Genomic DNA, 27,053 nt, shown 5'->3' with positions numbered 1-27,053 from the left:
CTTTCTTTCTTTCTTTCTTTCTTTCTTTCTTTCTCTTTCTTTCTTTCTTTCCTTTTCTTTATCTTTCTTTCTTTCTTTCTTCCTTCCTTCCTTCTCTCCCTTTGTCTTTCTCTCTTCCTCTTTCTTTCTTTCCCTCCCTTTCTTTTCTTTCTTCTTTCTTTTCTCTTTCTTCTTCTTTCTTTCCCTCCCTCTTTTTCTTTCTTTCTTTTTCTCTCCCTCACTCCCTCTTCTTCTTTCTTTTCTTTCTTTCACTCTTTCTTCCTTTCTTTTTCATTCTTTCCTTCCCTCTTTCTTTTTCTTTCCCTTCCTCCTTCCCTCCCTCCCTCTTTCTTTCCCTTTCTTTCTTTCTTTCTTTCTTCCTTCCTTCCTTCCTTCCTTCCTTTTTCTTTCCTTCTTTCTTGCTCTGTTTCTTTCTCTTTCCCTCTCTCTCTCTTTCTCTTTCTTTCCCTGTCTTTCTTTCTTTCTTTTTCTTTCTTTCTTTCTCACTCTCTCCCCCTTTCTTTTCTTTCTTTCCCTTTTTCTTTCTTTCTTCCTCTTTCTTTTTTTCTTTCTTTCCCTCCCTCCTTCCCTCCCTCCCTCTTTCTTTCCCTTCCTTCCTTCCTTCCTTCCTTCCTTCCTTCCTTCCTTCTTTCTTTCCTTCCTTCCTTGGAGTTGAAGTACACGAGTCATAAAAGAGCCAAGGTTGCCTACCCCTGGACTAGCCAAAACCAAGTCCCGCAGCTGTTCTTCACATGTTTTAGTCTCCAGGCCTTGAATGATTTTAGTTGCTCTTCAGCGAACGTCTCCAAAGAAAAACAAGAAAGTCCAGTTGCCTGGTGAAAAAGCACCTTTGGAGTCCGGACACTCTCCTTTCACCTTCACTCCTCGCTCAGAAAAGAAACGGGAATTGGTTACTCGAAATGTCAACGGCCCAATGAAGCAGGAGGGATGGAGCTGCAGGAAGGAGGACTTTGGGGGGGGGTAGGGAAATGGGGGAGAGTCAGCCTGAGATAGCACTGCTTCTTCTTCCCCCTTCCCTCCTTTCTCTCCAACCTCCAGTGGCAAAACTCACCGAAGAGCCCCCGAGTGACGTTTGGAAGGGCTGGCGCTTCGCGCTGAGGATCAGCAACGGTTCCAGGCGCCAAACGCCAAGAAGTTTGGTTTCGTTTTGGGTCTTGCCTGGATGCGTTTACGCTTCTCACCCCCGAGGGTAAACTGGCGGAACAGCAGCGTCAGAAGCCGGCAAAGGTGAAGACAAGGAGCGGGAAAGTTTGGCAGGTGAGAAAGGGAAGGGTTTTTTTTTTTTAAAAAAAAAAATCGATTTAAAGAACTCCAGACACTTTTATTTATCCAGCTAGGGGTAGGCAACCTTGGCTCTTTTATGACTCGTGGACTTCAACTCCCAGAATTCCTGAGCCAGCATAGCTGGCTCAGGAATTCTGGGAGTTGAAGTCCACGAGTCATAAAAGACAGGAATTCTGGGAGTTGAAGTCCATGAGGCATAAAAGAGCCAAGGTTGCCTACTCCTGCCCCAAGCAACCGGGCGCCTTCCGCGGGTGCTCGAGACAACGCCCATCATCCCCAAGCCACAGAGGGAATGGGGATTGTAGTCCCCCGCAGGAAACTAGGTTGGAATCAGATCACCCACCCGTGAAGGGGGTAGGCGGGTCTCTCTGTCTTGGGGAAGCGGGGCCACTGAGCTGACCCGCTCCTCAACCAACAAGAGCAGTTCCCACGATGCCTCGCCCACCAGCTAAGGGGCCGATTCCTCCTGCTTGGGCAGGGGTGGGGGTGGGGTGGGGTTGGACTAGGTGACCTATAAGGTCCCTTCCAACTCTGGGATTCTATTTTTTTGCCCCGGAGTTTCCTTTCGCTCCGGCTCCTTTCCTTTCCTTTCCTCACCCTTCCTTCTCCCCAAACTTTCACTTTCCAGCGTTCGGTTCCTCCGGCGCCTTTTGCAAACTTTCTCCTTCGGCCGCCGCCTCGTCCCGCTCCTTCGTCGCCAGCTGAGCGGGGCTGGATCCAGATGGGGCTCCCGGTGGTCCGCTGGGGGCTCCTGTCCGCGGCGGCCGTCCTCTTGCTGCGGGGAAGATGCGCAGGTGAGTGACCGAAGGAGGCGGGCCTCAAACCGGGCGGGGCAGCCCTGTTTTCCCCGTGGCAACGAGTTCCAGAGGCTTTCGCCCTTTTAGGGAGCCAGGTTAGAGCCCACCCTATCCACCTGAAATAAAGGCCTATTGTTAATCGTTCCATCCTGTTGCTGTGAGAGGATACGCAGGTGAGTGGCCAGAGGGGCCGGGGCTATGGAGATCTCAGGCAGGCAGTCTGGTTTTCCTGTGGCAGCGAGTTCCAGAGGCTTTGCCCGGTGAGGTGGCTAGATTCAACCCCACCTGGTCTGTCTGAAATAAGTACACTTTTGTTAAACTCTTTGTAGGCGTTTAGCATGGTTTTATACCTCTGAGGTAGAATTGAAGGGGTACTAGAGAGCACCTAGTCTATCCCCCTTTTGGACTATCACTGCATGATGTCTTTCCTGATATACCTACCCTAGATTTTAGAGCAGGGAATATCCAACCTTGGCAACTTTAAGACTTGTGGACTTCAAGCCCCAGAATTCCTTAGACAGCTATGCTGGGTGAAGAATTCTGGGAGTTGAAGTCCACAAGTCTTAAACTTAACGAGTAGGGGGACCCCTGTTTTAGAGTACAAGTGAGCCCGAAATTGGTGTTGTTAAGTGAGACATTTATTAAGTGAGTTTTGCCCCATTTTACGACTTTTGCCGCTGCCTTTGCGAAGCCAGTCACCGTCGTTCAGTTAATAACACTACTGCTAAGCTCGTCAGAAAGTCGTAAAAAGGACACAAATATGAGTTGATTGCCAATTTTGATCTCCTGACCGTGGGGAAGCTGTGACAGTTGTGTGAAAAATGGTCATAAGTCCCTTTTTTCAGGGCCGTTATAACTTCGGTCATTAAATGAACTGTTGTAAGTTGAGGACCAGCTGAACTGAGGCTTCCTCTAAAAGGGGGGACTGGTTTCAAATAAAAAAGGGGGAGATAAAAAGTGTGTCTTTGGGCTCCCCTCTCCCAAATTTCCTCTTCCCCCCTCCCTGCTCTTTTCAGGCTCCTCCTCCCATTCGTTGCGCATTTTCTACACCCTGGTCATGGGCTCCAGCCAGGATGTGCCCCATTACATTGTGGTGGCATATGTGGATGACCAGCTGGCTGCACGTTTTGATGCCCCCACAAGAAGAATGTTGCCTCAAATGGCCTGGCTTCATAAAATGGAGGACGAGGAGGGCTCCCATTTCTGGGATCTGTCATCACGGAGAGTGAGCACCACCAAGAGGAGGTTCAAAACTGACCTTGCCATCTTGCACAGCCACCACAACTCCAGCAGAGGTAAGATAAGATAAGATAAGATAAGATAAGATAGGATAGGATAGGAGAGGATGAGAGGAGAGGAGAGGAGAGGAAGATAAGATGAGAGGAGAGGAGAGGATAAGATAAGAAGATAAGTTAAGATAAGAAAAGATAAGATAAGATAAGATAGGGTAGGATAGGAGGAGAGGAGAGGAGAGGATAAGAAGATAAGATAGGATTGGATAGGATGAGAGGAGAGGAGAGGAGAAGAGAGGAGAAGAGAAGAGAGGAGAGGAAGATAAGATAAGAGGAGAGGAGAGGAGAGGATAAGATAAGAAGATAAGATAAGATAGGAGAGGAGAGGAGAGGATAAGAAGATAGGATAGGATAGGATAGGATAGGATAGGATAGGATAGGATAGGATAGGATAGGATAGGATAGGATGAGAGGAGAGGAGAGAAGAGGAGAGGAAGATGAGATAAGATAAGATGAGAGGAGAGGAGAGGATAAGATAAGAAGATAAGTTAAGATAAGAAAAGATAAGATAGGATAGGATAGGAGGAGAGGAGAGGAGAGGATAAGAAGATAAGATAAGATAGGATTGGATAGGATGAGAGGAGAGGAGAAGAGAGGAGAAGAGAAGAGAGGAGAGGAAGATAAGATAAGAGGAGAGGAGAGGATAAGATAAGAAGATAAGATAAGATAGGAGAGGAGAGGATAAGAAGATAAGATAGGATAGGATAGGATAGGATAGGATAGGATAGGATAGGATTGGGCAGTGGGGGCGAACCTATGGCACGTGTGCCAGAGGCGGCACTCGGATTTCTCTCTGTGGGCACACGTGCCGTTGCCCCAGCCTCGCCTCCCCCTACGATTCCCTCCTCACCAACAGCCCCCCTGGAGGAGAGTCACCCCCAAGCGTGACCCACCCAGAGCAGCACAGCCAAGGACATGGCAGCCAGGCAGCGTAGACAAGACTGCCCTCATGCCTCATCCCGCACAGTTGATGCTGTGGGGCGCGGGCAGAGGGTGTGGCCGCCATGGCGCTGCTGGGCTGCCTGGGCAATCTGCGGTGGGCCCTGGAGCGGGTGAGTGGCCCTGTGGGCAGGTGGGGTGGGGGATTGGGGGGCAGGGCAGGGCGTGGAGCATCGGTGGGGCCAGTTTTTGGGCACTCGGTCTCTAAAAGGTTCGCCATCACTGGTATATAGCACGTGTATATGTGTGGTAGGTATGTGTATGGGTAGACATATTCTTTCTTTTGAGAGCAGGCAACAGAATTTCATTTTTTTTATTGAAAATTTTTATAAGTTTTTACAAAAAAACAGAAAAAAATATAACAATACAAAAACAGAAAACAACATATACAAAAAACTAAACATAACATCCCCTTCCCCATCCCCCCCCAAAACACCCCCCCTTCCCCCCCCCTGAGCTTCCCAGAGCAGAATGTAGGCTTAATTTAAAAAGAATTTAAAAAATTATATATAAAAAAGAAAAAAAAATAAGACTGAAATATATGTATATAAAAATAAGAATTATGAAAAAGCAATATGATATTTTTTTAAATCCAATTTAAATTGTATAAATTCTATCCATTTATCTCTCCTCTCTCCTCTTATTTTATATCTTATGTCTTATATCGTATATGTTATATCAGGGGTCTTCAAACTTGGCCCTTTTATGACTTGTGGACTTCAACTCCCAGAATTCCTCAGCCAGGCATGCTGGCTGAGGAATTCTGGGCGTTGAAGTCCACAAGTCATAAAAGAGCCAGGTTTGAAGACCCGTCTTATATCTTATATCTTCTTATATCTTATATCTCATCTTATCGCATCTTACCTTATCTTACCTTATCTTATCATCTTATCTTGCCTCACTTCACCCTATACAATGTCTGAAGGCAAAGCTGTTCCACTGGTTAATTGTCCTCACTGTTAGGAAGTTTCTCCTTAATTCTAGGTTGCTTCTCTCCTTGATTGGTTCCCACCTGTTGCCTCTTGAATTGCACTCTGGTGCTTTGGAAAATAAACTGACCCCCTCCTCTTTGCGACAGCCCCTCAAATATTGGAATACTGCTATCATGCCCCTCCCCCAGCCCTTCTTTTCTCTAGACTAGCCAAACCCAAATCATATGTTCATATGTTCATATTAGTAAAGTTGGAAGGGACCTTGGAGGTCATCTAGTCCAACCCCCTGCTCGGGCAGGAAACCCTACACCATTTCGGACAAGTGGCTGTCCAGTCTCTTCTTAAAAACTTCCAGTGTTGGAGCATTTACTGCTTCTGGAGGCAAGCTGTTCCACTGATTAATTGTTCTCACTGTCAGGAAGTTTCTCCTTAGTTCTAGGTTGCTTCTCTTCTTGATTAGTTTCCACCCATTGCTTCTTGTCCTGCCTTCAGGTGCTTTGGAAAATAGCTTAATTCCCTCTTCTTTATGGCAGCCCCTGAGATATTGGAATACTGCTATCATGTCCCCCCTTGTCCTTCTCTTCATTAAACTAGACATACCCAATTCTAGCAACCGTTCCTTATATGTTTTAGCCTCCAGTCCCCTAATCATCTTTGTTGCTCTTCTCTGTACTCTTTCTAGAGTCTCAACATCTTTTTTACATCGTGGTGACCAAAACTGGATGCAGTATTCCAAGTGTGGCCTTACCAAGGCATTGAAGAGTGGTATTAATACTTCACGTGATCTTGATTCTATCCCTCTGTTAATGCAGCCTAGCACTGTGTTGGCCTTTTTGGCAGCTGCAGCACACTGCTGGCTCATATTTAGGTGATTGTCTACTAGGACTCCGAGGTCCCTCTCACAGTTACTACTATTGAGCATGGTGCCACCTATGCTGTACTTGTGCATTTGGTTTTTCTTGCCTAAATGTAGAACCTTGCTTTTTTCACCATTGAATTTCATTTTGTTAGTTAGTGCCCAGTGTTCAAGTCTGTCCAGATCCTTCTGTATCTTAAGCCTGTCTTCTGGAGTGTTGGCTATTCCTGCCAGCTTGGTGTCATCTGCAAATTTGATGAGTTCCCCATCTATCCCTTCATCCAAATCGTTGATGAAGATGTTGAAGAGTACTGGGCCCAGAACAGAGCCCTGGGGCACCCCACTACACACTTCCCTCCATATAGATGCAGTTCCATTGAGGACCACTCGCTGAGTACGGCCGGTCAGCCAGCTACGGATCCATCTGGTGGTGGTTCTGTCTACCCCACATTTTTCTATCTTGTCAAGTAGTAGGTTGTGATCTACTTTATCAAATGCCTTACTGAAGTCCAAGTAAATTATGTCCACAGCATTCCTCTGATCCACTAATTTTGTCACTTGGTCAAAGAATGCAATAAGATTTGTCTGGCATGATCTATTTTTGACAAACCCATGTTGGCTTTTAGTAATGACTTTGTTTGCCTCTAGGTGTTCGTTGATTCGTTGTTTGATTATCTTTTCCAGGATCTTCCCAGGTATTGAGGTCAGGCTGATAGGTCTGTAATTTCCTGGATCCATTTTTTTTCCTTTTTTGAGGATGGGAACTACATCAGCTCTTTTCCAGTCCTCTGGTAGTTCCCCTGTGTTCCAGGATCTTTGAAAAATATAGTTCAGTGGCTCCGATATCACATCTGCCAGTTCCTTGAGAACTCTGGGGTGTAATCCATCTGGTCCTGGCGATTTGAACTCATCTAGGCTGGACAGGTGCTCCCTAACGATTTTCTTGCCTATCTTAACTTGTGTTTCTGTTTTGTTTTTTATGGCACTATTTTTGATAGGTTGGTCTGTTTTTTCCCTTTGTGTAAAGACAGATGCAAAAAATGAGTTAAATAGTTCTGCTTTCTCCCTGTTGCTTGTCACCTTCTTGCCACTTCCACCCACTAATGGACCAATCATTTCCTTCACTTTTTTCTTGTTTTTTACATGTTGAAAGAAGCTTTTTTTGTTATTTTTGACTTTGGTCGCAAGCCTTAGTTCATTTTGAGCCTTGGCTTTCTTCACTTCATCTTTGCAGGCTCGGGCTATTTGCTGATATTCTGACTTAGTTATGTTCCCCTCTTTCCACTTTCTATACTTGTCCTTTTTATCTTTCAATTTGTCAGAGAGTTCTTTATGCAGCCATGCTGGTTTCTTTTGGGAGCTGTTGTTTTTCCTCTTTGTTGGTATTGTGCTAGACTGTGCTTTTATTATCTCATTTTTCAAAATTTCCCAAGCTTCTTGAGTTGTTTTCCCCTTGAGGATTCTCATCCATGGAATCCTTCCCAAGCCCTCTCTAAGTTTATTGAAATTAGCTCTCTTGAAGTCCAAGACTCTAGTTTGACTGTGTTCTATTGCTTGTGCTTCTATAATGTTCAACTGTTCTTCATATGTTTCAGTCTCCAGGCCCTTAATCATCTTAGTTGCTCTTCTTTGCACTTTTTCCAAAGTCTCAACCTCTTTTTTTTGTAATGACCAAAACTGGATGCAGGAATTCACAGCTGGCAGCGTGTGATCGGCTGCGATCTGAGCAAAGATGGCCACAAGAGCGGAATTTACCAGTATGGCTACGATGGGGAAGACTTCATCAGCCTGGATCAGAAGACCCTCACCTGGACCGCGGTCGACATCCGCGCTCAGGTGACCAAGAGAAGGTGGGAAGCTGAACCTTTCATCGCCCAGAGCAGGAATAACTTTTTGGAGCAGGAATGTATCGAGCTGCTTCAGAAGTGCATGGTGTATGGAAAGGAATCTCTGCTGAGGATAGGTGAGAAAGAAAGGAGGGAGCCAAGGGTCGGTGATGTCGCAGGAGAGCACCAGATCTGTGGTGCAATGTCTCCGTACTATACCTGTGCAGTCTTAAAATATGCCGGTGTTGTGTTCTCTACAGAGCCCCCAGTGGTGAAAGTAACTCGCAGGACCCAGTACAATGGCCTGGAGACACTCGTCTGCAGAGTGTACGGCTTTTATCCCAAAGAGATGGATGCCACCTGGAGGAAGGATGGGGAAGTCTGGGAGCAGGACACCTTCCGGGGTGGTGTTCTTCCAAACTCATATGGGACCTACCATGCCTGGCTGAGCATTGAGGTTGACCCAAAGGAGAGGGACCGCTATTGGTGCTATGTGGATCATGTCGGGTTTCCGGAACCTCTGATTGTGGCCTGGGAGGAACCTGGTGAGAGAAGGGGGAGGGCACCAATGGAATATGAGCAAAGTTGTTCCTAGAGTGTCTGTGGTCATACAACCTAATGAAAGCGCTGATGGTTCACCCAATGCGTTGACTCTAAATTGGTCAAAGGTTGGATTCGCTCAACATGCCAGGCCCTAAGAGATCTAACCTAAGTTCAGGCGAACCCTTGAAATAGTCCAGTGTATTCAGCAAGTCAGACCTACTCAGATGGGACCTGCCATGCCTGGCTGAGCATCAAGGTTGACTCAAAGGAGAGGGACCGCTATCAGTGCTATATGGACCATTCCGGGCTTCCAGAACCTCTGATCCTGGTCTGGGAGGAGCCTGGTGAGAGAAGAGGGGGATGTCACCAGTTGAATCAGAATCAGAATAGAGCTGGAAGAGACCTTGGAGGTCTGCTAGTCCAGCACCCTGCTCAAGCAGGACATACTATACCAGTGGTGGCGAACCTATGGCACGCATGCAGGAGGTGGCATGCAGAGCCCTCTCTCTGGGCATGCGTGCCATTGCCCCAGCCCCACCTCCCTCTGTGGCCCCCTCTTCACCAGCACCCCTCTGGAGGAGAGTCACCCCTGGATGTGGCCCGCATGGAGCAGCGCAGCCAAGGACATGGCAGCCGGGAAGCAGGGACAAGACTCTGCCCTTGCGCCCCATCACACGCAGATGATGCTGTGGGGCATGGGTGGAGGGCATGACCACCATGATGCTGCAGGGCCACCTGGGCGATCTGCTGCAGTGGGCTGTGGAGGTGGTAAATGGCCCTGCAGGTGGGTGGGGTGGATGCAGAGTGGGGGTAGAGTGGGAGTGGGGCGGTTTTTGGGCACTCGGTGTCTAAAGGTTTCACCATTACTGTCCTATACCATTTCAGACAAGTGTCTGACTAGTCTCTTCTTAAAAACCTCCAGTGATGAAGCACCCACAACGTCTGAAGGCAAGGTGTGCCACTGGTTAATTGTCCTCACTGGTAGGAAGTTTCTCCTTAGTTCCAGGCTGCTTCTCTCTTTGATCAGTTTCCATCTATTGTTTCTTGTCTTGCCTTCAGGTGCTTTGGAAAATAAGTTCTATGCCCTCTCTCCCCTCCACGTGGGTCCACAAAGCCAGAAAGGTTGGAGACTGCTGTTGTAGAGCACCATGCCTTAGTTAACTCAGTCTTGGTGCCCTCTCTCTGAGACCGGGAAACTCTAGGGAAGAAAAATCCCAGGTCACCTTTAGTCATTTTACCCTTTTTTCTAACAGTCTTTGTGCCCAACATGGGGCTCGTGGCCGGAGTTGTGGGGGTCGTGGTGGCTACAGTCTTCATTGCTGCTGGAATGATTGTCTATATCAGTAAGTATCTCTTGGGTGGGCACAGGGTGTGTCATTCACAAAAAATGTGGGAGGGGCTCTCAACCTCCACACCGCCAAACCTGTATTTCCCACAATTTCCTGATCAGGCTCACTCTGAACATGGCCTCCAAACCTACTGAAGAGGAGGCCTGGTCTACATAACATCTTGAGATAGTGTTTCTCAACCAGGTCAGCTAGAAGATGTGTGGACTTCAATTCGTGCTGGCTGGGGAACTCTGGGAATTGAAGTCCACACATCTTCAAATTGACAAGGTTGAGGAACATTGCTCTAAGCCAGAATACTGAGCTTGGTTTGTTTTTAAGCACGTTGCCTGAATGTCAACCTCCACCCCTAATAACCATATAAAGTCCAGGATTTCTTTCATTTCCGAAAATCTAGCTGGTGTATTGAATACGTGGCGTGGTACAGGCAAAGGAAAACTAACTCTAAAATCCAAAGACATCTAACCAAAGCATATAAACAATGACATTCCCAGCCAAACCTCCCAGATGTCCACGTAGTTCATGTAAATACCTTCTCTGTCATGGTTCTGACAGATGAAACTCTTCAAAGAACTTTGAGGCATTGTTTACCTTAAAGAATCTTTATTCAAGTGCCATAGCTTCGGCACATACATAGTTGAAGCCAAAATCTGGATTCCCCTCCCCTGAGCACATAGTACCAAACACAATTCCCTCCTCTAATTAACAGTCATAAACCACATTCTCCAATTAGTTTGAAATGCAGGCTTTCCCTCCTTTATTCCAACCCGCCATTTCTTATCATCTCTTATTTCAAAAGCCCTGAGTTCACACATTATTACAATATTATTATGTCTAACTAACTCCCATCATATTCCTCCTCTCTCACCCCCCAGTGTCATCTAATTCTAAGAGTAAAGCATAAGAAAGAAAAAGGCTGCATCTCCATATGTTGTCAAAGGAAGAACATCCAATGTTAGCAGCGTTGACATCCTCGTTGTTTGGAGAACCATCTGCTATCTTCTTCACAGCAGTTAGAATGTCCTTGAAAAGCTTCCATACATCTTTTCATCGACAAATGTCTGCAGAACTGGAGAGGCTTCATTTCTCTAACTAACCCATTTGAAGCCTCGTCTGTCTCCCCCCACTTACTCTAATGACAAGATGAAAACAATAAGGCATGTAGCTGCCAGGTTTTCATTCTTGACACTGAACTTGTTAGTTTTGGTACACAACCTGGGAGTTCCATAGCTAACTCATCTTCACAGGCTTCAAAAAAAAAAAAAAAGCAGAGCTGGGCTTATTTAGTGTTGGGATGGGAGGCCACCAAGAAATTCAGAGGTAAGCTGAAATTGGGAAGTCCAAGAACTAATCAACATTGATCCTGCATAGCTTGTTCAATCCTGCCGAGGTCAACTGGGGACATGCTCACACCCTGCATTTGTTGACCATTCCCTTCTTCCAAGAGGGTTTTCCGACTTCCACAGTCCAGCCCATAGCTTTCTGAGGCTGCTGGAGGAAACACAGAGGCTCTGAATCTCTACCAAAGGCCGATGGGGAAAATGAAGGATCTCTAAGTGGGAACATTGTCACTGACTTCTTGATTCTGTTTTGCAGAAAAATATGGCAGAAACACTTGCAGAACGGCATCAGGTGAGTGACCTTGTAACATAATTTTGGTACAAGTTGCCTTTGGGATGGAAGGGGTATTCTAAACCATATAGCTCTATGTAACCTCATATAGCTCTATGTAACCCTAACTAGAGAGCATATATCAGTATGTTAGAATATCTGGCAGTTATTGGGTTAAATGCTGATTTGTTAATGGGTCAGTGGGAGGAGTTTCTAAAGGGCATTGGGAGACTTCCTGAACACAAGCCAAATTGGAATGTCTTTGTCTGAAAGAAGCATGGGCCATCAGATGTCACCCCGATGAGCCTGCGCCGTTATAAAGATGGTATAGAAGAGAGCATCATCGTTTTACCTATAGGAATGGACAAAAGATGTATTTTCCAGAAGTAACAACACAGCATGAATGCAAGTAATCTTTCTGATTAAAAATATATTTTTTGTTATGAAACCATTTCCATTATCTATCTGACTTGATTTAAAAGAAGGCATTTTTAACTCAAAGTCAGAATAAGGGGGAACCATCCTGATTAGCCCAAATGAAGCAGTGGCAGATTTACACCTTCCCTGCCAATGAGAAATATAGGATCTTGCTACATTAGGCAGTCCTCAGCCTACAATCATTCATTTAGCGACCGTTTGAATTTACAACAGCACTGAAAAAAGTGACTTATGACCATTTTCACACTTGCAGTATCCCCATGGTCACATGATCACAATTTGGATGCAGTGTCCCGGGGTCATGTGATCCCCTTTTGTGACCTACTGACAAGCAAAATCAATGGGGAAGCCAGATTTACTTAACAACTGTGTGACTAACTTAACAACTGCATTGATTGGCTCAACAACTGTGGCAAGAGAGGTCGTAAAATAGGGTGAAAGCCCTTGAACAATTACCTGTAGAAATAAGTGTGTATGTATCCATATTTTTACTCATTTATTCATTAGAATTTTCTAAACTGCCCAGCAGTCAAATCTCTCTGGGCAAAATTCACAATCAAAAATTGGGCGAAACATATACAAGCTGTAGCAAAAGTCAGGCCCCGTCGGCGAACCACAATATGTTTTACTAATTTTTTTTCCCCCAGCCCTGATCCAGAGACAAAACTCTAGAGATAGAAAAGTGGCAATGAATAAAACTTAATTCTTGGGGGTGCATAATAACCCCCCTGAAACTTTTGCATAAGAGTTTATTTGAGGAAAAGAGAGGAAAGTGATGCTGGAGCAGGGTAACTTGTGGTGGGGCCAACATAAGCAAAACGATAAGCATGGTCAGTTTTTTGCAGAAGAACACACACACACACACACACACACACACCATCCAAGGTATTTCCATAGACAACAATAGGGGGCCATCATCTTTGCCTTCCTGCTATATTTTAGAAAAATTACTACTGAGGCCTGACAGTATTTGACTGCATTGTTGTTGTTGTTTTTAACAATGTCCATCACATTCATGCAGAACAGATTTTGCAAAACCCTATTCTAGAGCAGGGCTCTCAAAACCTGGCAACTTTAAGTCTTCTGGACTTCAACTCCCAGAATTCCCCAGCCAGCATGAAGAGTTGAAGTCCATAAGTCGTAAAGTTGCCAAATTTGGAAATCTCTATTCTAGGTCAGAGGTCCCCAACCTTTTAGGTACCAGGGGCCAGTTCCGTGGAGAGAGGTTTTTCGGTGACCAGAGGGGGCGTGGTATAATAATAATAATAATAATAATAATAATAATAATAATAATAATAATAATAATAATAATACCACTTGAACACCATTGGCATTGACAAATTCGCTATTAGTCAATTGCAAAAGGCGGCCTTATTAGGAACTGCTTCCATCCTGCGACGATACCTGTAATACCATCAAACATCCACATCTGCCTATCCCAGGTCCTGGGTAGGACTCGATAGGTAGACAAAATGCCAAATCCAGTCTGAACATCTGGCTGACTGTGCGATAATCCATAATAATAATAATACGTCGCAGATACACAGTGATGGAAAACAAAGAATAATGATCTTTACTACAGATCAGTCCAACAAGAAGAGGATATCTAAAAAACGAATGCACCAGTTCTGGAAAGAACAACATCCAGAATCAGAAATAACAGAACAGAGACTAGCAGATCAACGCCGATTTATAACACGAAATAAAATATTCACAGAAACAGATTTGGACGAACTGCAAAGGTTTACCCAGGGCAAAGAAATCAAAGCCTTACCAGAATAATTCAGAATGTAAAGGCAAACCAGGGGGATTTGCAGTGAAGGAATCTAGCAGAGATATACAACTGTTCTCATTTGGAAACCAGGCACCTCTACCTCAGGAAGAACAAAACCCTCTAACTAAAGAAATAAAAGAATTGAAACAAAGAATAACTGAGCATCTAGAACAGCACAAAAACAACAGAATAAGGCTACCTGCATTGAAGCTTGTTCCAAAGAAACAGCTAGCACAAGCATTAAAAGATGCAAATACTGCAATATCAAGTATAAGCACCAATTCACTGCAAGAAACAAACCAACTAATGTACAGCACAGCTGCAGTTATAACTGAATACCTGGGATGCAAAATCAACAAAGAAGAAAAACAAACAAACAGTGCACCAGAAAAATGGAAGGTTAGACTAGAAAATAAGATCAGCAAGTTAAGATCACATGCAAGCAAGCTAGAACAGATGAAAGAAAAGAAGCTGAAGAACAAGAAGACCAAAGAATACCTAATCAAGAAATACCACTTAGAAACAAGGAAGATCAAGGAAGCACTGGAAATAATAAAGCAACAAATAACAGCTATAGCCAGGAAAATCAGTAGATATGAAGCTCGAATTGCAAACTATAGGCAGAACCTCCAATTTCAATCCAATCAGAAACGTTTCTACCAATCCATCAATGGAGAAACTGCAAGGAATCAGTCAGTACCTGACAAGGAAGAAACAGTGCAGTTCTGAAAGCAGATATGGGATAACCCAAAGAAATACAACAAGGATGTGGCTTGGTTAAAAGAGGTGGATGCAAATAAAACAGAAGTTGAAATGAAAGAACTAGTAATAACAACAAAAATGGTAGAAAAAAGAGCAAGGGAAATCAAAAATTGGTCAGCACCAGGTGAAGATGAACTGCATGGGTTTTGGTTGAAACATCTAACTGTTATACACCCACTCATTGCCAAGCAGTTCAACAATATACTACAAGGAGGAGAAATTGAAAAGTGGCTAACAACTGGGAAAACCTACCTAATAATGAAAAATCCAGCAAAAGGGGCAACACCAGGTAACTACAGGCCAATTACCTGCTTACCAACAACTTTCAAATTACTAACTGGTGTGGTAGCTGATGCAGTACAACAGCATCTAGTTGAAAACAATCTCTTTCCACCTGAGCAGAAAGGAAACCGCCCCAATAGCAGAGGAACAAAAGATCAACTCCTAATAGACAAAATGATCTTGGAAAACTGCAAGAGAAGGAAGACCAACCTGAATGTGGCATGGATTGACTACAAAAAGGCATTTGACTCTCTGCCACATGATTGGATAATCAAGTGCCTAGAAATAACAGGAGTCAGTAGAAACATCAGAAAATTTGTGCAAAGATCGATGGCACAATGGAAGACACAGTTGCAGATCAATAGTGAGAAGCTGGGAGAGGTTAATATCAAGAGAGGAATATTTCAAGGAGATTCATTATCACCATTACTATTTGTTATTGCACTGTTTCCTCTGTCAACAATACTGAATACCTCAGGACATGGCTATCAACATCAATAAACATCTGCTTAGAGCTATCCCATCCTCCTTTACATGGAGATCTGAACGGTATGAAAACATCATCTGAAATGAATCGCTGCTCACACTGTCCGTATATATGTAGCCAAATTATTGTAATGGAGTTTGGCTTTGACAAATGTGCCACACTTACTATCAAACAAGGAAAAATAGTGAAAACTGAAGGAATCAAGATGCCCCGCAAAAATAACATTAAGAGTCTGGATGAGGAAGAGTACTACAAATACTTGGGTATCCTTCAAGCTGACAACATCAAGCACAATGAAGTCAAGAAAAAGATTAGAGGTGAATACATCAAGAGAGTGAAGAAAATCTTAAAGTCCAAACTCAATGGAGGAAATACCATAAAGGCAATCAACACCTGTGCAATTCCAGTCATTAGGTACACAGCTGGAATAGTGGACTGGACTCAAGCAGAACTAAAAGCAATGGATAGGAAGACCAGAAAAATAATGACAATGAATCATGCCCTTCCTCCACGCAGTGACATTGACAGACTTTATCTACCAAGGCAAATAGGTGGGCGTGGAATGCTACAAGTACATCAGATGGTTGAAGAAGAAAAAATGGCTTTGGAAGAATATCTGAAGAACAATGATGAAGATGCACTGAAATTAATATATCAGGAAGGTTTACTAACTACTGGAGAGACCAAAGTGGCCTACAAGAAAGACCAAATGAAGAACAGAATAGAGGCATTGGAAGACAAAGCACTACATGGCCAATACATGAAAAAAATAGCTGGGAAAGCAGATAATAATAAAACCTGGCAATGGCTAAGAGCAGGAAAATTGAAGAAAGAGACCGAGGGACTAATTCTGGCTGCACAAGACCAAGCCTTAAGGACAAATGCATACAAAGTCAAAATTGAGAAGACAGCAACAGACAGTAAGTGCCGCCTATGCAAAGAAGCTGAAGAAACAGTGGACCACTTGGTAAGCTGTTGCAAGAAGATTGCACAGACTGATTACAAGCAGCGGCATGACAAAGTAGCAACAATGGTGCATTGGAAGATCTGCAAAAAATATCATTTGCCTGTAAGCAAAAACTGGTGGGATCATAAATAGAGAAAGTCATAGAAAATGATAAAATTAAACTGCTCTGGGACTTCAGAATTCAAACAGACAAGCACCTGCAACATAACACCCCAGACTTAACAATTGTCGATAAGAAAGACAAAAAAGTCTGGATAGTGGACGTGGCAGTGCCTGGAGACAGCAGAATAGAGAGAAAGAACTGGAGAAGATAACAAAATACAAAGACCTACAAATAGAAATAGAAAGACTGTGGCAAAAGCAAGCAAGGGTAGTACCAATAGTCATAGGCTCCTTGGGTGCAATCCCAAAACAACTGGAGCACCACTTGAACACCATTGGCATTGACAAATTCGCTATTAGTCAATTGCAAAAGGCGGCCTTATTAGGAACTGCTTCCATCCTGCGACGATATCTGTAATACCATCAAACATCCACATCTGCCTATCCCAGGTCCTGGGTAAGGACTCGATAGGTAGACAAAATGCCAAATCCAGTCTGAACATCTGGCTGACTGTGCGATGATCGATAATAATATGGACAAATGGCTGTCCAGTCTTTTCTTAAAAACTTCCAGTGTTGGAGCATTCACCGCTTCTGGAGGCAGGTTGTTCCACTGGTTAATTGTTCTAACTGTCAGGAAGTTTCTCCTTAGTTCTAGGTTGCTTCTCTCCTTGATTAGTTCCCATCTGTTGCTTCTTGTCCTGCCTTCAGGTGCTTTGGAGAACAGCTTGACTCCTTCTTCTTTGTGGCAGCCCTGAGATATTGGAAGACTGCTATCATGTCCCCCCTTGTCCTTCTCTTCATTAAACTAGACACACCCAATTCCAGCAACCGTTCCTTATATGTTTCAGCTCCAGTCCCCTAATCATCTTTGTTGCTCTTCTCTGGACTCTTTCTAGAGTCTCAGCATCTTTTTGTGTGCTGCTTGCATCCCATGGATGGGGCTTTCCTTGTTTGTGTGGACTGTTTGCTGGCATGCCGTGGCCCGGTACTGGTCCACAGACCGGGGGGTTGGGGACCCCTGTTCTAGGGTATATGACAGTTAATGGGAGATGACAGATAGCAAGAGGAAATTATGTGTTGTTTTTTTTAAAGTGTACACATGGGAGATATCTGAGTTTTGCATTTCTTGTGTGCGATCCCTTAGATATATTGTCTGGCTAAAGGGGACACTCCACTTCAGTGGTGGGCCTTATCCGGGATAACAATGAAGATCCTTTTTTAAATTTTTTTTATTTTAGACCAACAAAACAAAGCACAACAAAACATTACACACATACACACGTAATATATCCTTTTTTGCTGACAGCAATTTGTAACAGTACTCTTCTATTCTTTACATTTCCCCCCCTCATTCTTCTTTGAAATATTTGTCCTTATTGCCCCATTGTTTCTTATTTACGTTTTCCTTCTTTCATATTCTACTACTTACTAGGAATCCAACATTATTCATTGTAGTAACTCTCGTATTTTTTATAGGACTCGACCGGAATTCCATCCAGGCCTGGTGATCATACAAATATTCTCATAGTCCAAATCCACTAGCTTCTTATATACCTTATTTTTTTAAAAAAAGATTCACATTAGTTATTATTTAGTGCATATACTGTTTTTACTCTAATACTATTAACAATGAAGATACTTATAGGGAAGAGATGAAGGCTCTGGTGGACTGGTGCAATAAAAGTAACCTGGTTCTAAATGCTAATAAAACAAAAGAGATCATTGTAGATTTTAGAAAGAGATGGCATAGCTATACTCCACTTTGTATCAAGGCTGCAGATGTGGAGGTGGTCAACAGTATTAAGTATCTGAGGGTGCAGATAACTAACACTCCAACTTGGTCTCTCCACACGTCATCCTTAGCAAAGTGTGCAAACCAGTGTCTGCATTTCCTGTGTTGGATGAGGAGAGCACACCTTTCTCCTTCTGTCCTGGCCACGTTTTACAGAGGCGCGATTGAGAGCGTTTTAACAAACTGCATCACTGTTTGGTTTGGTGGTAGCAGAGTCTCAGATAGAAGGTCCATACAGAGAGTGGTGAGGACAGCTGAGAAGATTATAGGAAGCTCATTTTTCATGATTCAGGATACTGCTTATAAGAGCTATGTGCTTAGAGCTCGAGGCATTGTTAGAGACCCCACACATCCACTTCACGGTCTGTTTCTGTTGCTCCCCTCTGGGAGGAGGTTTAGAAGTATTTCTAGTAGGACTACCAGATCCTGTAACAAGCTTTGTTCCCTATGGCATCCGTCTGGTAAATTTGCAAGATTCGTTTTTCTTGTCATGTATATGTATACATCTGAACTAGACTGTGTTGTTTCTCTGGGCCATATATGTATGTGTGTATGTAGGTATAGGCATAATTTATTTTATTTATTTTTGGTCATGTTTACACAGTGTATATTGGAGGCGATTACCCTCTGAGAGCTATATGCAATGAAATCTCATTTTAATGGATGCTTTAATGTATAATAACAATAACGTTATTATTCTATTCTATTCACCCTGAGTCTTGATTTTTCTCCTCTTTGTTACAGCCAGCATATAGGATTTTGAAAGTCCTCCAGTGGTAAGTAGTTCGTACAAGACTGTAAGATCACGTCTCTTTCATCAGAGGGAAAAAAATTAAAATCCTCAGTTCTGCGACAAAACGTTCTGTTCATTCATTCATCAAGTTTATGCAGCCATCCATCTCATCGAAAGCAACTCTGGGTGGCATATTCCCCATCCCATTAACAATGAGATTGCCTTATCGGGACCCCCCTTGTCAGCCTGAATTCAGCGTGTTGTACTGCTCTTCAGGATTTGCAAAGTGGAATACAAGGAAGTGGATTCCATGGCTGAAGCAAGATTGGAATTCGGGTCTTCTCTCTCCTAGTCCAGCACCTTTAACATTATCTGTAATGGTTCTTGTGAAAAACCTTGAGTGAAAGGGAAGAGGAAATGTGCTGAAAAAAGGGTCAGATAAGAGAGGCCTTAGCCCACAGCTGCATAATGCGCAGGATAAGAAGCTTAGGCTGTGAAGGAGACTGCAGGAGATTTGCACCTTCAGACTTGCAAGGTTTTGTTAATGTAGCTTTTCAATGATGTGGAATTAGCTCATCTAGTCATGTCTCCTGTCTGATCTACTTGGGAAATTGGACATTTACCCTGACTGGGTAATTGGACATTTACCTGCCTATCAGTGGTGATATCTGTCGAAGCTCTTGGATCAACCTCATTCTGCCATTTTCTTGTTCCATTATACATCCCCATTAGCCCAAAGATGCTTTTTCACAGGGCAACTGAACTTTCTTGTTTTTCTTTGAAGACATTTCGCTTCTCATTCAAGAAGCTTCTTCAGCTCTGACTGGATGGTGGGGAATGGAAGGATTTATACTCGTTGCAGACAGCTGTCTTCTTAAGATGCAAAGTGGGGTGGGTCCTTACATTAGACAGGACTTGCAAAATTAATCCACCTGGAAGGGAGACACTTGCCGGGGGATTTTGCAAAAAATTTACCATGTCAGACAATGGAGAACTCCCTGGAAAGAGAGCCACTGACCCAGTTGGAACCTTGCCAGATGTTGGGATCTGAGAGGTCAGATTCCTCGGGAGAAGAAGTGGTGGAGACACAGGACCACAAGCCTCGCTGGTCGATGAACGTTGGAAAGAAAAGTGAGTGGAGAAAGGAATCAAGAAAGGTGACCCTGAGACGGGGGGCCAAGCAACCAGAATGGAAGCAGGAGATGGAGAAATCCCTGCATGCAAGTGAAGAGGGAGGAAGCTGGGCACCGTACTCAGACTGGATCCTAGAGAAAGCTATTGACCTGATGAAGAGAACTCTCAGTTCCCTAGGAGAGGAGAATACTAAGCCCTACGGCCGCCCCAGTTCCTGGAGCCACAAAGGGAGAGACACCGAGTGGGACGTGGAACCTGCAACCCCAGGGACATCTACTGATCCAGGAGCCCCCACCCCCTACCGGACCATAGATGGCAATCTGGACGGAAGACACTACCACCCACAACGGAGGCACCGATCCATTCCAAGACGTCCACCGTTGGAGGTGAAATTCAAAGGGGAGCCAACACGCTTGGGATTTTTCCTAACCCAAGTCCTCAGCTACATGGAGGAATATGGGCAGGACATTCCCAGCAACAAAGCCCGCATCCGGATCGTGCAATCTGCCCTGGATGGACCAGCTGCGGATTGGGTAGTGAACTTGCATGACTCCAATGCCCCAGAACTCAGTAACTTCAACCGTTTCATTTCCTCTTTGAGAAGACGATTTGAAGACCCCCTGGCTGATCGCAAAGCCCGTGAAAGAATAACAACGATGAGGCAGGGCAAACGCCCAGTGGCTGAGTATACACAAGAATTCCGGGCCCTTGCCAGCAAACTGAATTGGCCAGAAGACATCCTCCTTGGCCATTTCAAAGACGGACTAAACTATGATCTATCTGATGCTTGCCTGCCCCGAGGGGACCCACATCGACTTGAGGAATGGTACGTCTTGGCAGAGGAAGCAGAGATCGACATATTGAAGAGGCACCGCCAAGGAAAACAATGGAGCCGCCCCCCGCCTGAGCTGACACACCAACCGGTGAAATCATCGGATACAGCCAAGAAGCAAATGGGGTGTTTCAAGTGCGGAAGAGAAGGGCATCGAGCTGTAGAATGCCGCTCAAAGGCCCCCCAGCACAACCCAGACAGATCCCCAATCAACAAACCCAGAGGGTATTCAGCTAAGCCAAAAGAAACAGCCATGAAAATGAGGGAAATTGCAGAAAACCCCACCTCTGCTCACCAAGGGGAAAGAACTCCAGCCTACACCACAGGGACGGTGGATGCCTCAGATGACAGCTCGGAGGGCGAACCCCTGGTAAGTGGATGCATCACACCCATCTTCAAAACAGTGACTATATTAATCCCCCCATGCCCGAAGCTGTGAAGGTGAAAGCTTTAATAGACTCTGGCTGCACCCGCTGCCTCATTAGCCCAACACTAGTGGGGACTCTGGGCATCCCATTCAGGAGACTGGAACAACCAATCTCATTTGGCCAGCTAATGGATCCATAAGCATGGGGGGGTTCGGCTACCCTACCACTTCTGTCAATAATCTCTCCCTGGGCAACCATGAAGAGGACTTAACGTTTGTGGTGACCCCAGGTATGGAATGCCCAATGATTCTAGGAATGGAATGGTTGAAAAAATGGAACCCCTGGGTAAATTGGAGGACGACAGAAATCAAATTCCCGAAGGGAGACCCTATGGACTTAAAACCCCAAGGGAGGCTACCAGAATCAAGAATAGAAAAAGCATCCATAGGAGAGGAAAAAGGATTAACAGAAATACCAGAGGAATATAGGGATCTTGCTGAAGTCTTCAGTGAGGAGAGGGCGAATGAGCTTCCCCCCCACCGACCCACAGACTGTACCATTGAATTCAAGCCTGGGGCAAAACTCCCGAAGCCCAGATTATACTCCATGAGCCCAAAGGAGAGGAGGAAATGGAAAGATTTATAAAAAAAAACCTGGAGAGAGGTTTCATTGAGCCAGCCAAGCCTAAAGTGGCTGCCCCGGTCCTTTTTAGAGAGAAGAAGGATGGCTCTTTACGCTTATGCGTGGATTATAGGGCCCTGAATACAATCAGTGAAAGCAACCTATACCTGCTGCCCCTCATGAAAGACATGCTGTCACACCTATCGAAAGGGAAATTTTTTTCTAAACTAGACCTAAGGGAAGCTTACTATCGCGTAAGAATTAAGGAAGGGGACGAATGGAAGACTGCATTTAACTGCCCCATGGGGTGCTATCAATTCAAAGTCTTGCCATTTGGACTACAAGGGGGCCCTGCAGTCTTTATGCAATTAATCAATGAGGTTCTAAGGGAGCACCTGTTTAAGGGGGTCCTTGTTTACTTGGACGACATTCTTATCTTTACTGAAACAAAAGAGGAACACGTCAACCTTGTCAGAGCGGTTTTAAAGAAGCTGCGAGCCGCCCACCTATATGCCAAACTCTCAAAATGCGAATTCCACCAGGAAAGGATAGACTACCTAGGCTATCGCATATCCCACAGGGCATTGAAATGGACCCAGAGAAGGTCAAAGCAGTATTAGATTGGGCACCACCCCGCACAAGAAAAGCAACTACAAAGTTTCCTGGGTTTTGCAAACTTTTACCATCAATTCATCCCCTCATTTGCCCAGATAGCCTTGCCCCTCACTAACTTACTAAAAACGAAGGGAGCATCCTCAGTAAAACCTAGCCAGCCACTAACATGGACAATGGAGTGCCAAGCAGCGTTTGAGAGACTACAGAGACTTTTTTCTGCCGAACCAGTACTAAGGCACCCAGACATGGACAAGCCCTTCGTAATACAGGCAGATGCAAGTGATGTGGCAGTGGGGGCTGTTCTATTACAAGAAAATGATGATGGAGTATTGCAACCCTGTGCATATACATCCAAGAAACTCACGGAAACAGAACAGCGCTGGCCCGTATGGGAGAAGGAGGCTTATGGGATACGTTGGGCATTATTCACGTGGCGACAGTTCCTGGAAGGCAACAAAATCCCCTTCCAGGTGTGGACTGATCACAAAAATTTAGAAGCCCTGAAAACTTCCAGGAAACTCAATCCCAAACAAGCCCGCTGGTCCCAGCATTTTCACCAGTTCCAATTTAAGCTCAAACATTTACCAGGAAGAAATATAACAGCGCACGAACCACAGACTCTAGACCAATAATGGCAGAGTCACAACTGGCAGCAACAGTAACCACAAGAACCCAAGCCAAAATAAAACCACAACTGGACAGCCAAACTGGAATTGAATTCAGAAAAAGTTTGGAAACAGATGAATGGTTCCAGAAAAACAAAAATGTGTGCACAATGAGAGACGGGTTGCCTTGGGTAGGGGAAAAGTTATATATACCAACAACCCAAAGAATCACGTTCATGCAGCTTTGCCATGACACAAAATCAGCAGGACATTTTGGATTTGTAAAAACTTTACACTTAATTAAACGGCAATTTTGGTGGCCATCAATAAAAAAGGACATAGAAAGTTATGTTGCCAGCTGCCCAACCTGTGCATCAGCAAAGAGGTTGCAAGGGAAATCGCCAGGGCTATTACAACCAGTGGCAAGTCCCTCAGCCCCCTGGAGGGAAATAGCCATGGATTTTATAGTGGAATTGCCAGAAAGCAATGGGAATACTGTTATCTGGACAGTCACGGACTTGTTTTCCAAACAGGTGCACTTTATCCCTTGCCAAAAGAGTCCCACTGCAAAGGCCTTAGCAAGACTTTTCATCCAGCACATTTACAGATTGCACGGGGCACAAAATGTGCCTGGAACAAAAAGAGCTTGTCAGAATCCAACTATATTTCATCTTTAATTATCAAATATAGAAACTCCCAATTCTGCCTTCTCTGGATTCTGCCATAAGAGGGAGAGAAGGGGGAGAACAAAGGGGCTTTATGGCCCTCACTTCCTTCAGTATACTGCTAAGGAGCTGAATGCTGAATGTGTGTTTATTGTAACCTCAAAGCGTTAGCACCAAGAACATCACCATAACAAAGAAGGGTATTTGCCTTTCATGTAGTTATCTGAAGTCTCCATCCAGACGGAAGAAAGCATCAAAGGGGTGGAATTGTGATGCCTGAAACTATCACTGGAAGGGGGGTTGATTGGGTGGGACTACTGGGGAACCCCTTAAAACCTTGAATGGGAGAGCTTGGACCCCAAGTCCTGTCTAGCATGCCTGCAACCATTTTCTCTTAATAAAGGATTCCTGTTGGAAGAATTATTCCAAGAGTTCTGTCTTCTTAAGATGCAAAGTGGGGTGGGTCCTTACACAGCTGGTCATTTGCCTTCCTTTAGAGCAGTGGTTCTCAACCTTTTTAATGCCGCGACCCCCAACCGGTCATAAGTCGAGGACTACTCAACCGGTCGTAAGTTGAGGACTACTCAACTGGTGCAGCACCATTTGCAGAATGGGACTTTTGGCGGGCTCAGCAGGGCAGAGGCAGCCTGGACAATTCCTATTGGCTTTTGAAAGCCAATAGAATTAGACTCTATTCAAGAGAGTCTATTCTATTGGCTTTCAAAAGCCTATAAAACAAAAGGGAGTAGCACAGCTAAGGAAAAGGGGGAAAAATGGCGGACTGTGTTGTTTGGAGACCCCCGTGAAATGGTCATTTGACCCCAAATGGGGTCTCGACCCACAGGTTGAGAACCACTGCTTTAGAGAGTCATTGAGGCCACCTGGAGGTTTATCTGTGTCTTCAGGGTCACCTGAGTGGTGCAAATGGGTGTTGAGACTTCTTGGAACTATTGAAAGACTGGAGATAGATGACATTGTATCCCTCCCCCTCTGTTGAGAGAGGGCTGTTCAGTTTTGACATAGATGGCCTCTTTGACCCCTCTTTCAAGCCAGTGGTCCTCTCTGTCCAGCAGAGGGGGAGGGATACAACATCATCTACCTTCAGTCTACAACACAGTCCTTTTAACAGTTCCAAGAAAATTCCACATTCATCTGCCCTACTCAGGTGACCCTGATGACACTGATAAACCTCCAAGTGGCCTCAATGACTCTCTAAAATAATGCAAATGACCAGCTGTCTTCCATTCCCCACCATCCATTTAGAGCTGAAGAAGCTTCTTGGGATGAGAAGCAAAACATCTTCAAAGAAAAACAAGAAAGTCCAGTTGCCTCTTTGGGATAACTATGTTCTGGGATGACTGAGAATCTCCACAGACATCTCCTTTAGCGTCTTCATCATCTGAGTGGACTGCCTGCCTCTTCCTCTCCTTTGTTGAACATTTTTTCTTTGCAGCTGAAGAGTTGTGTATCAAACTGCAAAGAGAAAATCTTTCAGGTTCAGGAAGCTGAACAGCTTTTAAGCCTGGCTTAACTCTCTGCAGAATGGCCTTTGTTCAGCAGACTGCCTTGCGTTGTGAGGATGCTAGTATCAATCTTTTGAGAGCTGGAGGTATAAAGGGCTTATAGGTTCCTGCCAGCTACCTTCTACCCATCCAGGAAATGTCAACATCCAAGCTTGAGAATCCAAATAAAACTGCAGGTTCATTCTATTTCCGAAAATCTTACTGTTTATTGAATGCAGAGCATGGTAATGTCAAAGCAAAACTAACTCTAAGGTTCCCAGACCACCAGTTCATAGAATTAAATAATAATTTCTCTGGCCTAAACTTCGAACCCCTCATGTAGTACATGTAAACAATTTCACGATGTTATGGGAACCGTCTGCTTCTTCTCCACACTTGCTACAGTGTCCTTGGAAAAATTTCAGGCTCTCACGGTCTTCAGTGAAATCGTAGAGGTTTCATTTCTCCATCTAACCCTGGGGTGGGCAACCTTGGCTCTTTTATGACTCATGGACTTCAACTCCCAGAATTCCTGAGCCAGCCATGCTGAGGGGAAAGGGAGAGGTTTCCAAGCTGAGCCATGCTGGCTCAGGAATTCTGGGAGTTGAAGTCCACGAGTCATAAAAGAGCCGAGGTTGCCTACCCCTGATCTAATCCATTCTACAGCAACACCTCCCTCCCCTTTACTCTAATGGCAAGTTGAAATGAAAAGGCACGTTTCATTCTTGACAGGAAGCTCTAATAAGGCAGGCTTCCTTTACATTATCTCTCTACCAAGACAGGGTCCCACCTGAGATCAAATCAGCACCAACCATTGCATTTTGAGGAAGTTATATGATGGTAGGTCCCCTCCTGTGATGGAGCATGACATTCCACAAGTGTAGGGGAAGATTATTGTTATGATTTAGGTCAGTGGTTCTCAACCTTTTTAATGCCACAACCCCCAACCGGTCGTAAGTCAAGGACTACCCAACCGGTCGTAAGTCGAGGACTACCCAACTGGTCGTAAGTTGAGGACTTTCCCTACCCGGGAGCGCCGCACATGTGAGGTGCCGCCCTCTCCGCCGGCTGAGGCGTAGCTGGCAAGGGGCAGCGACAGCGCAGAGTGACCACCGGCTGGGCCACCAGCTGGCCCAGCCCAAGGGAGGTAAGGTACCCGCCGGGCCCCACGCATGCCAGCAACCCTCCCTGTGCCTCCCACCTCCCACCCCTGGCCCTCTTTTACTTACATTTTTAGTAGTTGCTCAGCAGGGAGGGGTGGAAACTTCCAGACAGCTTGCCTTCGCTGCAGACAACTTGCAGCACCGTTTGCAGACTGGGGTTTTTGGTGGGCTCAGCAGGGCAGAGACAGCCTGGACAATTCCTATTGGCTTTTGAAAGCCAATAGAATTAGACTCTATTCAAGAGAGTCTATTCTATTGACTTTCAAAAGCCAATAGAATAAAAGAGAGTAGCACAGCTAAGGAAAAGGGGAAAAAAATGGCGGACTGCGTTGTTTGGCGACCCCCTTGAAATGATCGTTCGACCCCAAATGGGGTCGCGACCCACAGGTTGAGAACTGCTGATTTAGGTGGATTGCATCGTGTTATTGTTATTTATTGTTTATATTCTTTCTGGTTTTTTTAACAGAATTGACATATCGCTTAGAATCAGCTGTACTTAAAGCAGCCTATAAGCCTAGGTAAAAGATAAATAAAAAGACCGAATTGACTGAACAATCTCTGGGAAAACTAGTCAAATCACTGCAACTGAGCCATGTGCAGATCTGTATATTGGGGAAAGAAAACAACCACTTCATAAATGCATGGCACAGCATAGGAGAACATATCCATCTGGACAAGATTCGGCAGTCCATCTGCATTTTAAAAAACAAAGGCCACTCTTTTGAAGAAAGCAAAGTCCACATTTTGGATAGAGAGGACCACTGGTTTGAAAGAGGGGTCAA

The 27,053-nt window shown here is 44.8% G+C and overlaps 1 protein-coding gene across 1 annotated transcript; it reads left to right on the top strand.

The window, feature by feature from the left end:
- Positions 1 to 1,159: 1,159 nt before the first annotated feature.
- Positions 1,160 to 27,053, top strand: LOC120303097 (major histocompatibility complex class I-related gene protein-like). The gene is made up of 9 exons (XM_039332266.1): positions 1,160 to 1,257; positions 1,913 to 2,078; positions 3,098 to 3,376; positions 7,788 to 8,063; positions 8,187 to 8,471; positions 9,723 to 9,812; positions 11,412 to 11,447; positions 18,778 to 18,809; positions 26,738 to 27,053. Exons 2-8 carry the CDS (start codon positions 2,006 to 2,008, stop codon positions 18,786 to 18,788), a joined length of 1,050 nt encoding a protein of 349 aa, XP_039188200.1. The 5' UTR covers positions 1,160 to 1,257; positions 1,913 to 2,005; the 3' UTR covers positions 18,789 to 18,809; positions 26,738 to 27,053.

Source organism: Crotalus tigris, unplaced genomic scaffold (genome assembly GCF_016545835.1).
Source record: "Crotalus tigris isolate CLP2741 ecotype Arizona unplaced genomic scaffold, ASM1654583v1 scf7180000024460.1087499, whole genome shotgun sequence".
Classification (NCBI taxonomy): Eukaryota; Metazoa; Chordata; class Lepidosauria; order Squamata; family Viperidae; genus Crotalus; species Crotalus tigris.
Note: the sequence above shows the minus strand (reverse complement) of the source record. Positions and strands in the feature narration are given on the sequence as shown.

What these genes read in the sequence shown, in the direction of transcription:
- LOC120303097 (XM_039332266.1), top strand. Translation starts at nt 2,006, where the DNA reads ATGGGGCTCCCGGTGGTCCGCTGGGGGCTCCTGTCCGCGGCGGCCGTC. An exon ending in CCACCACAACTCCAGCAGAG is followed by an intron (nt 3,377 to 7,787) that starts GTAAGATAAGAT and finishes AACTGGATGCAG; the next exon opens with GAATTCACAGCTGGCAGCGT. An exon ending in TGTGGCCTGGGAGGAACCTG is followed by an intron (nt 8,472 to 9,722) that starts GTGAGAGAAGGG and finishes TTTTTCTAACAG; the next exon opens with TCTTTGTGCCCAACATGGGG.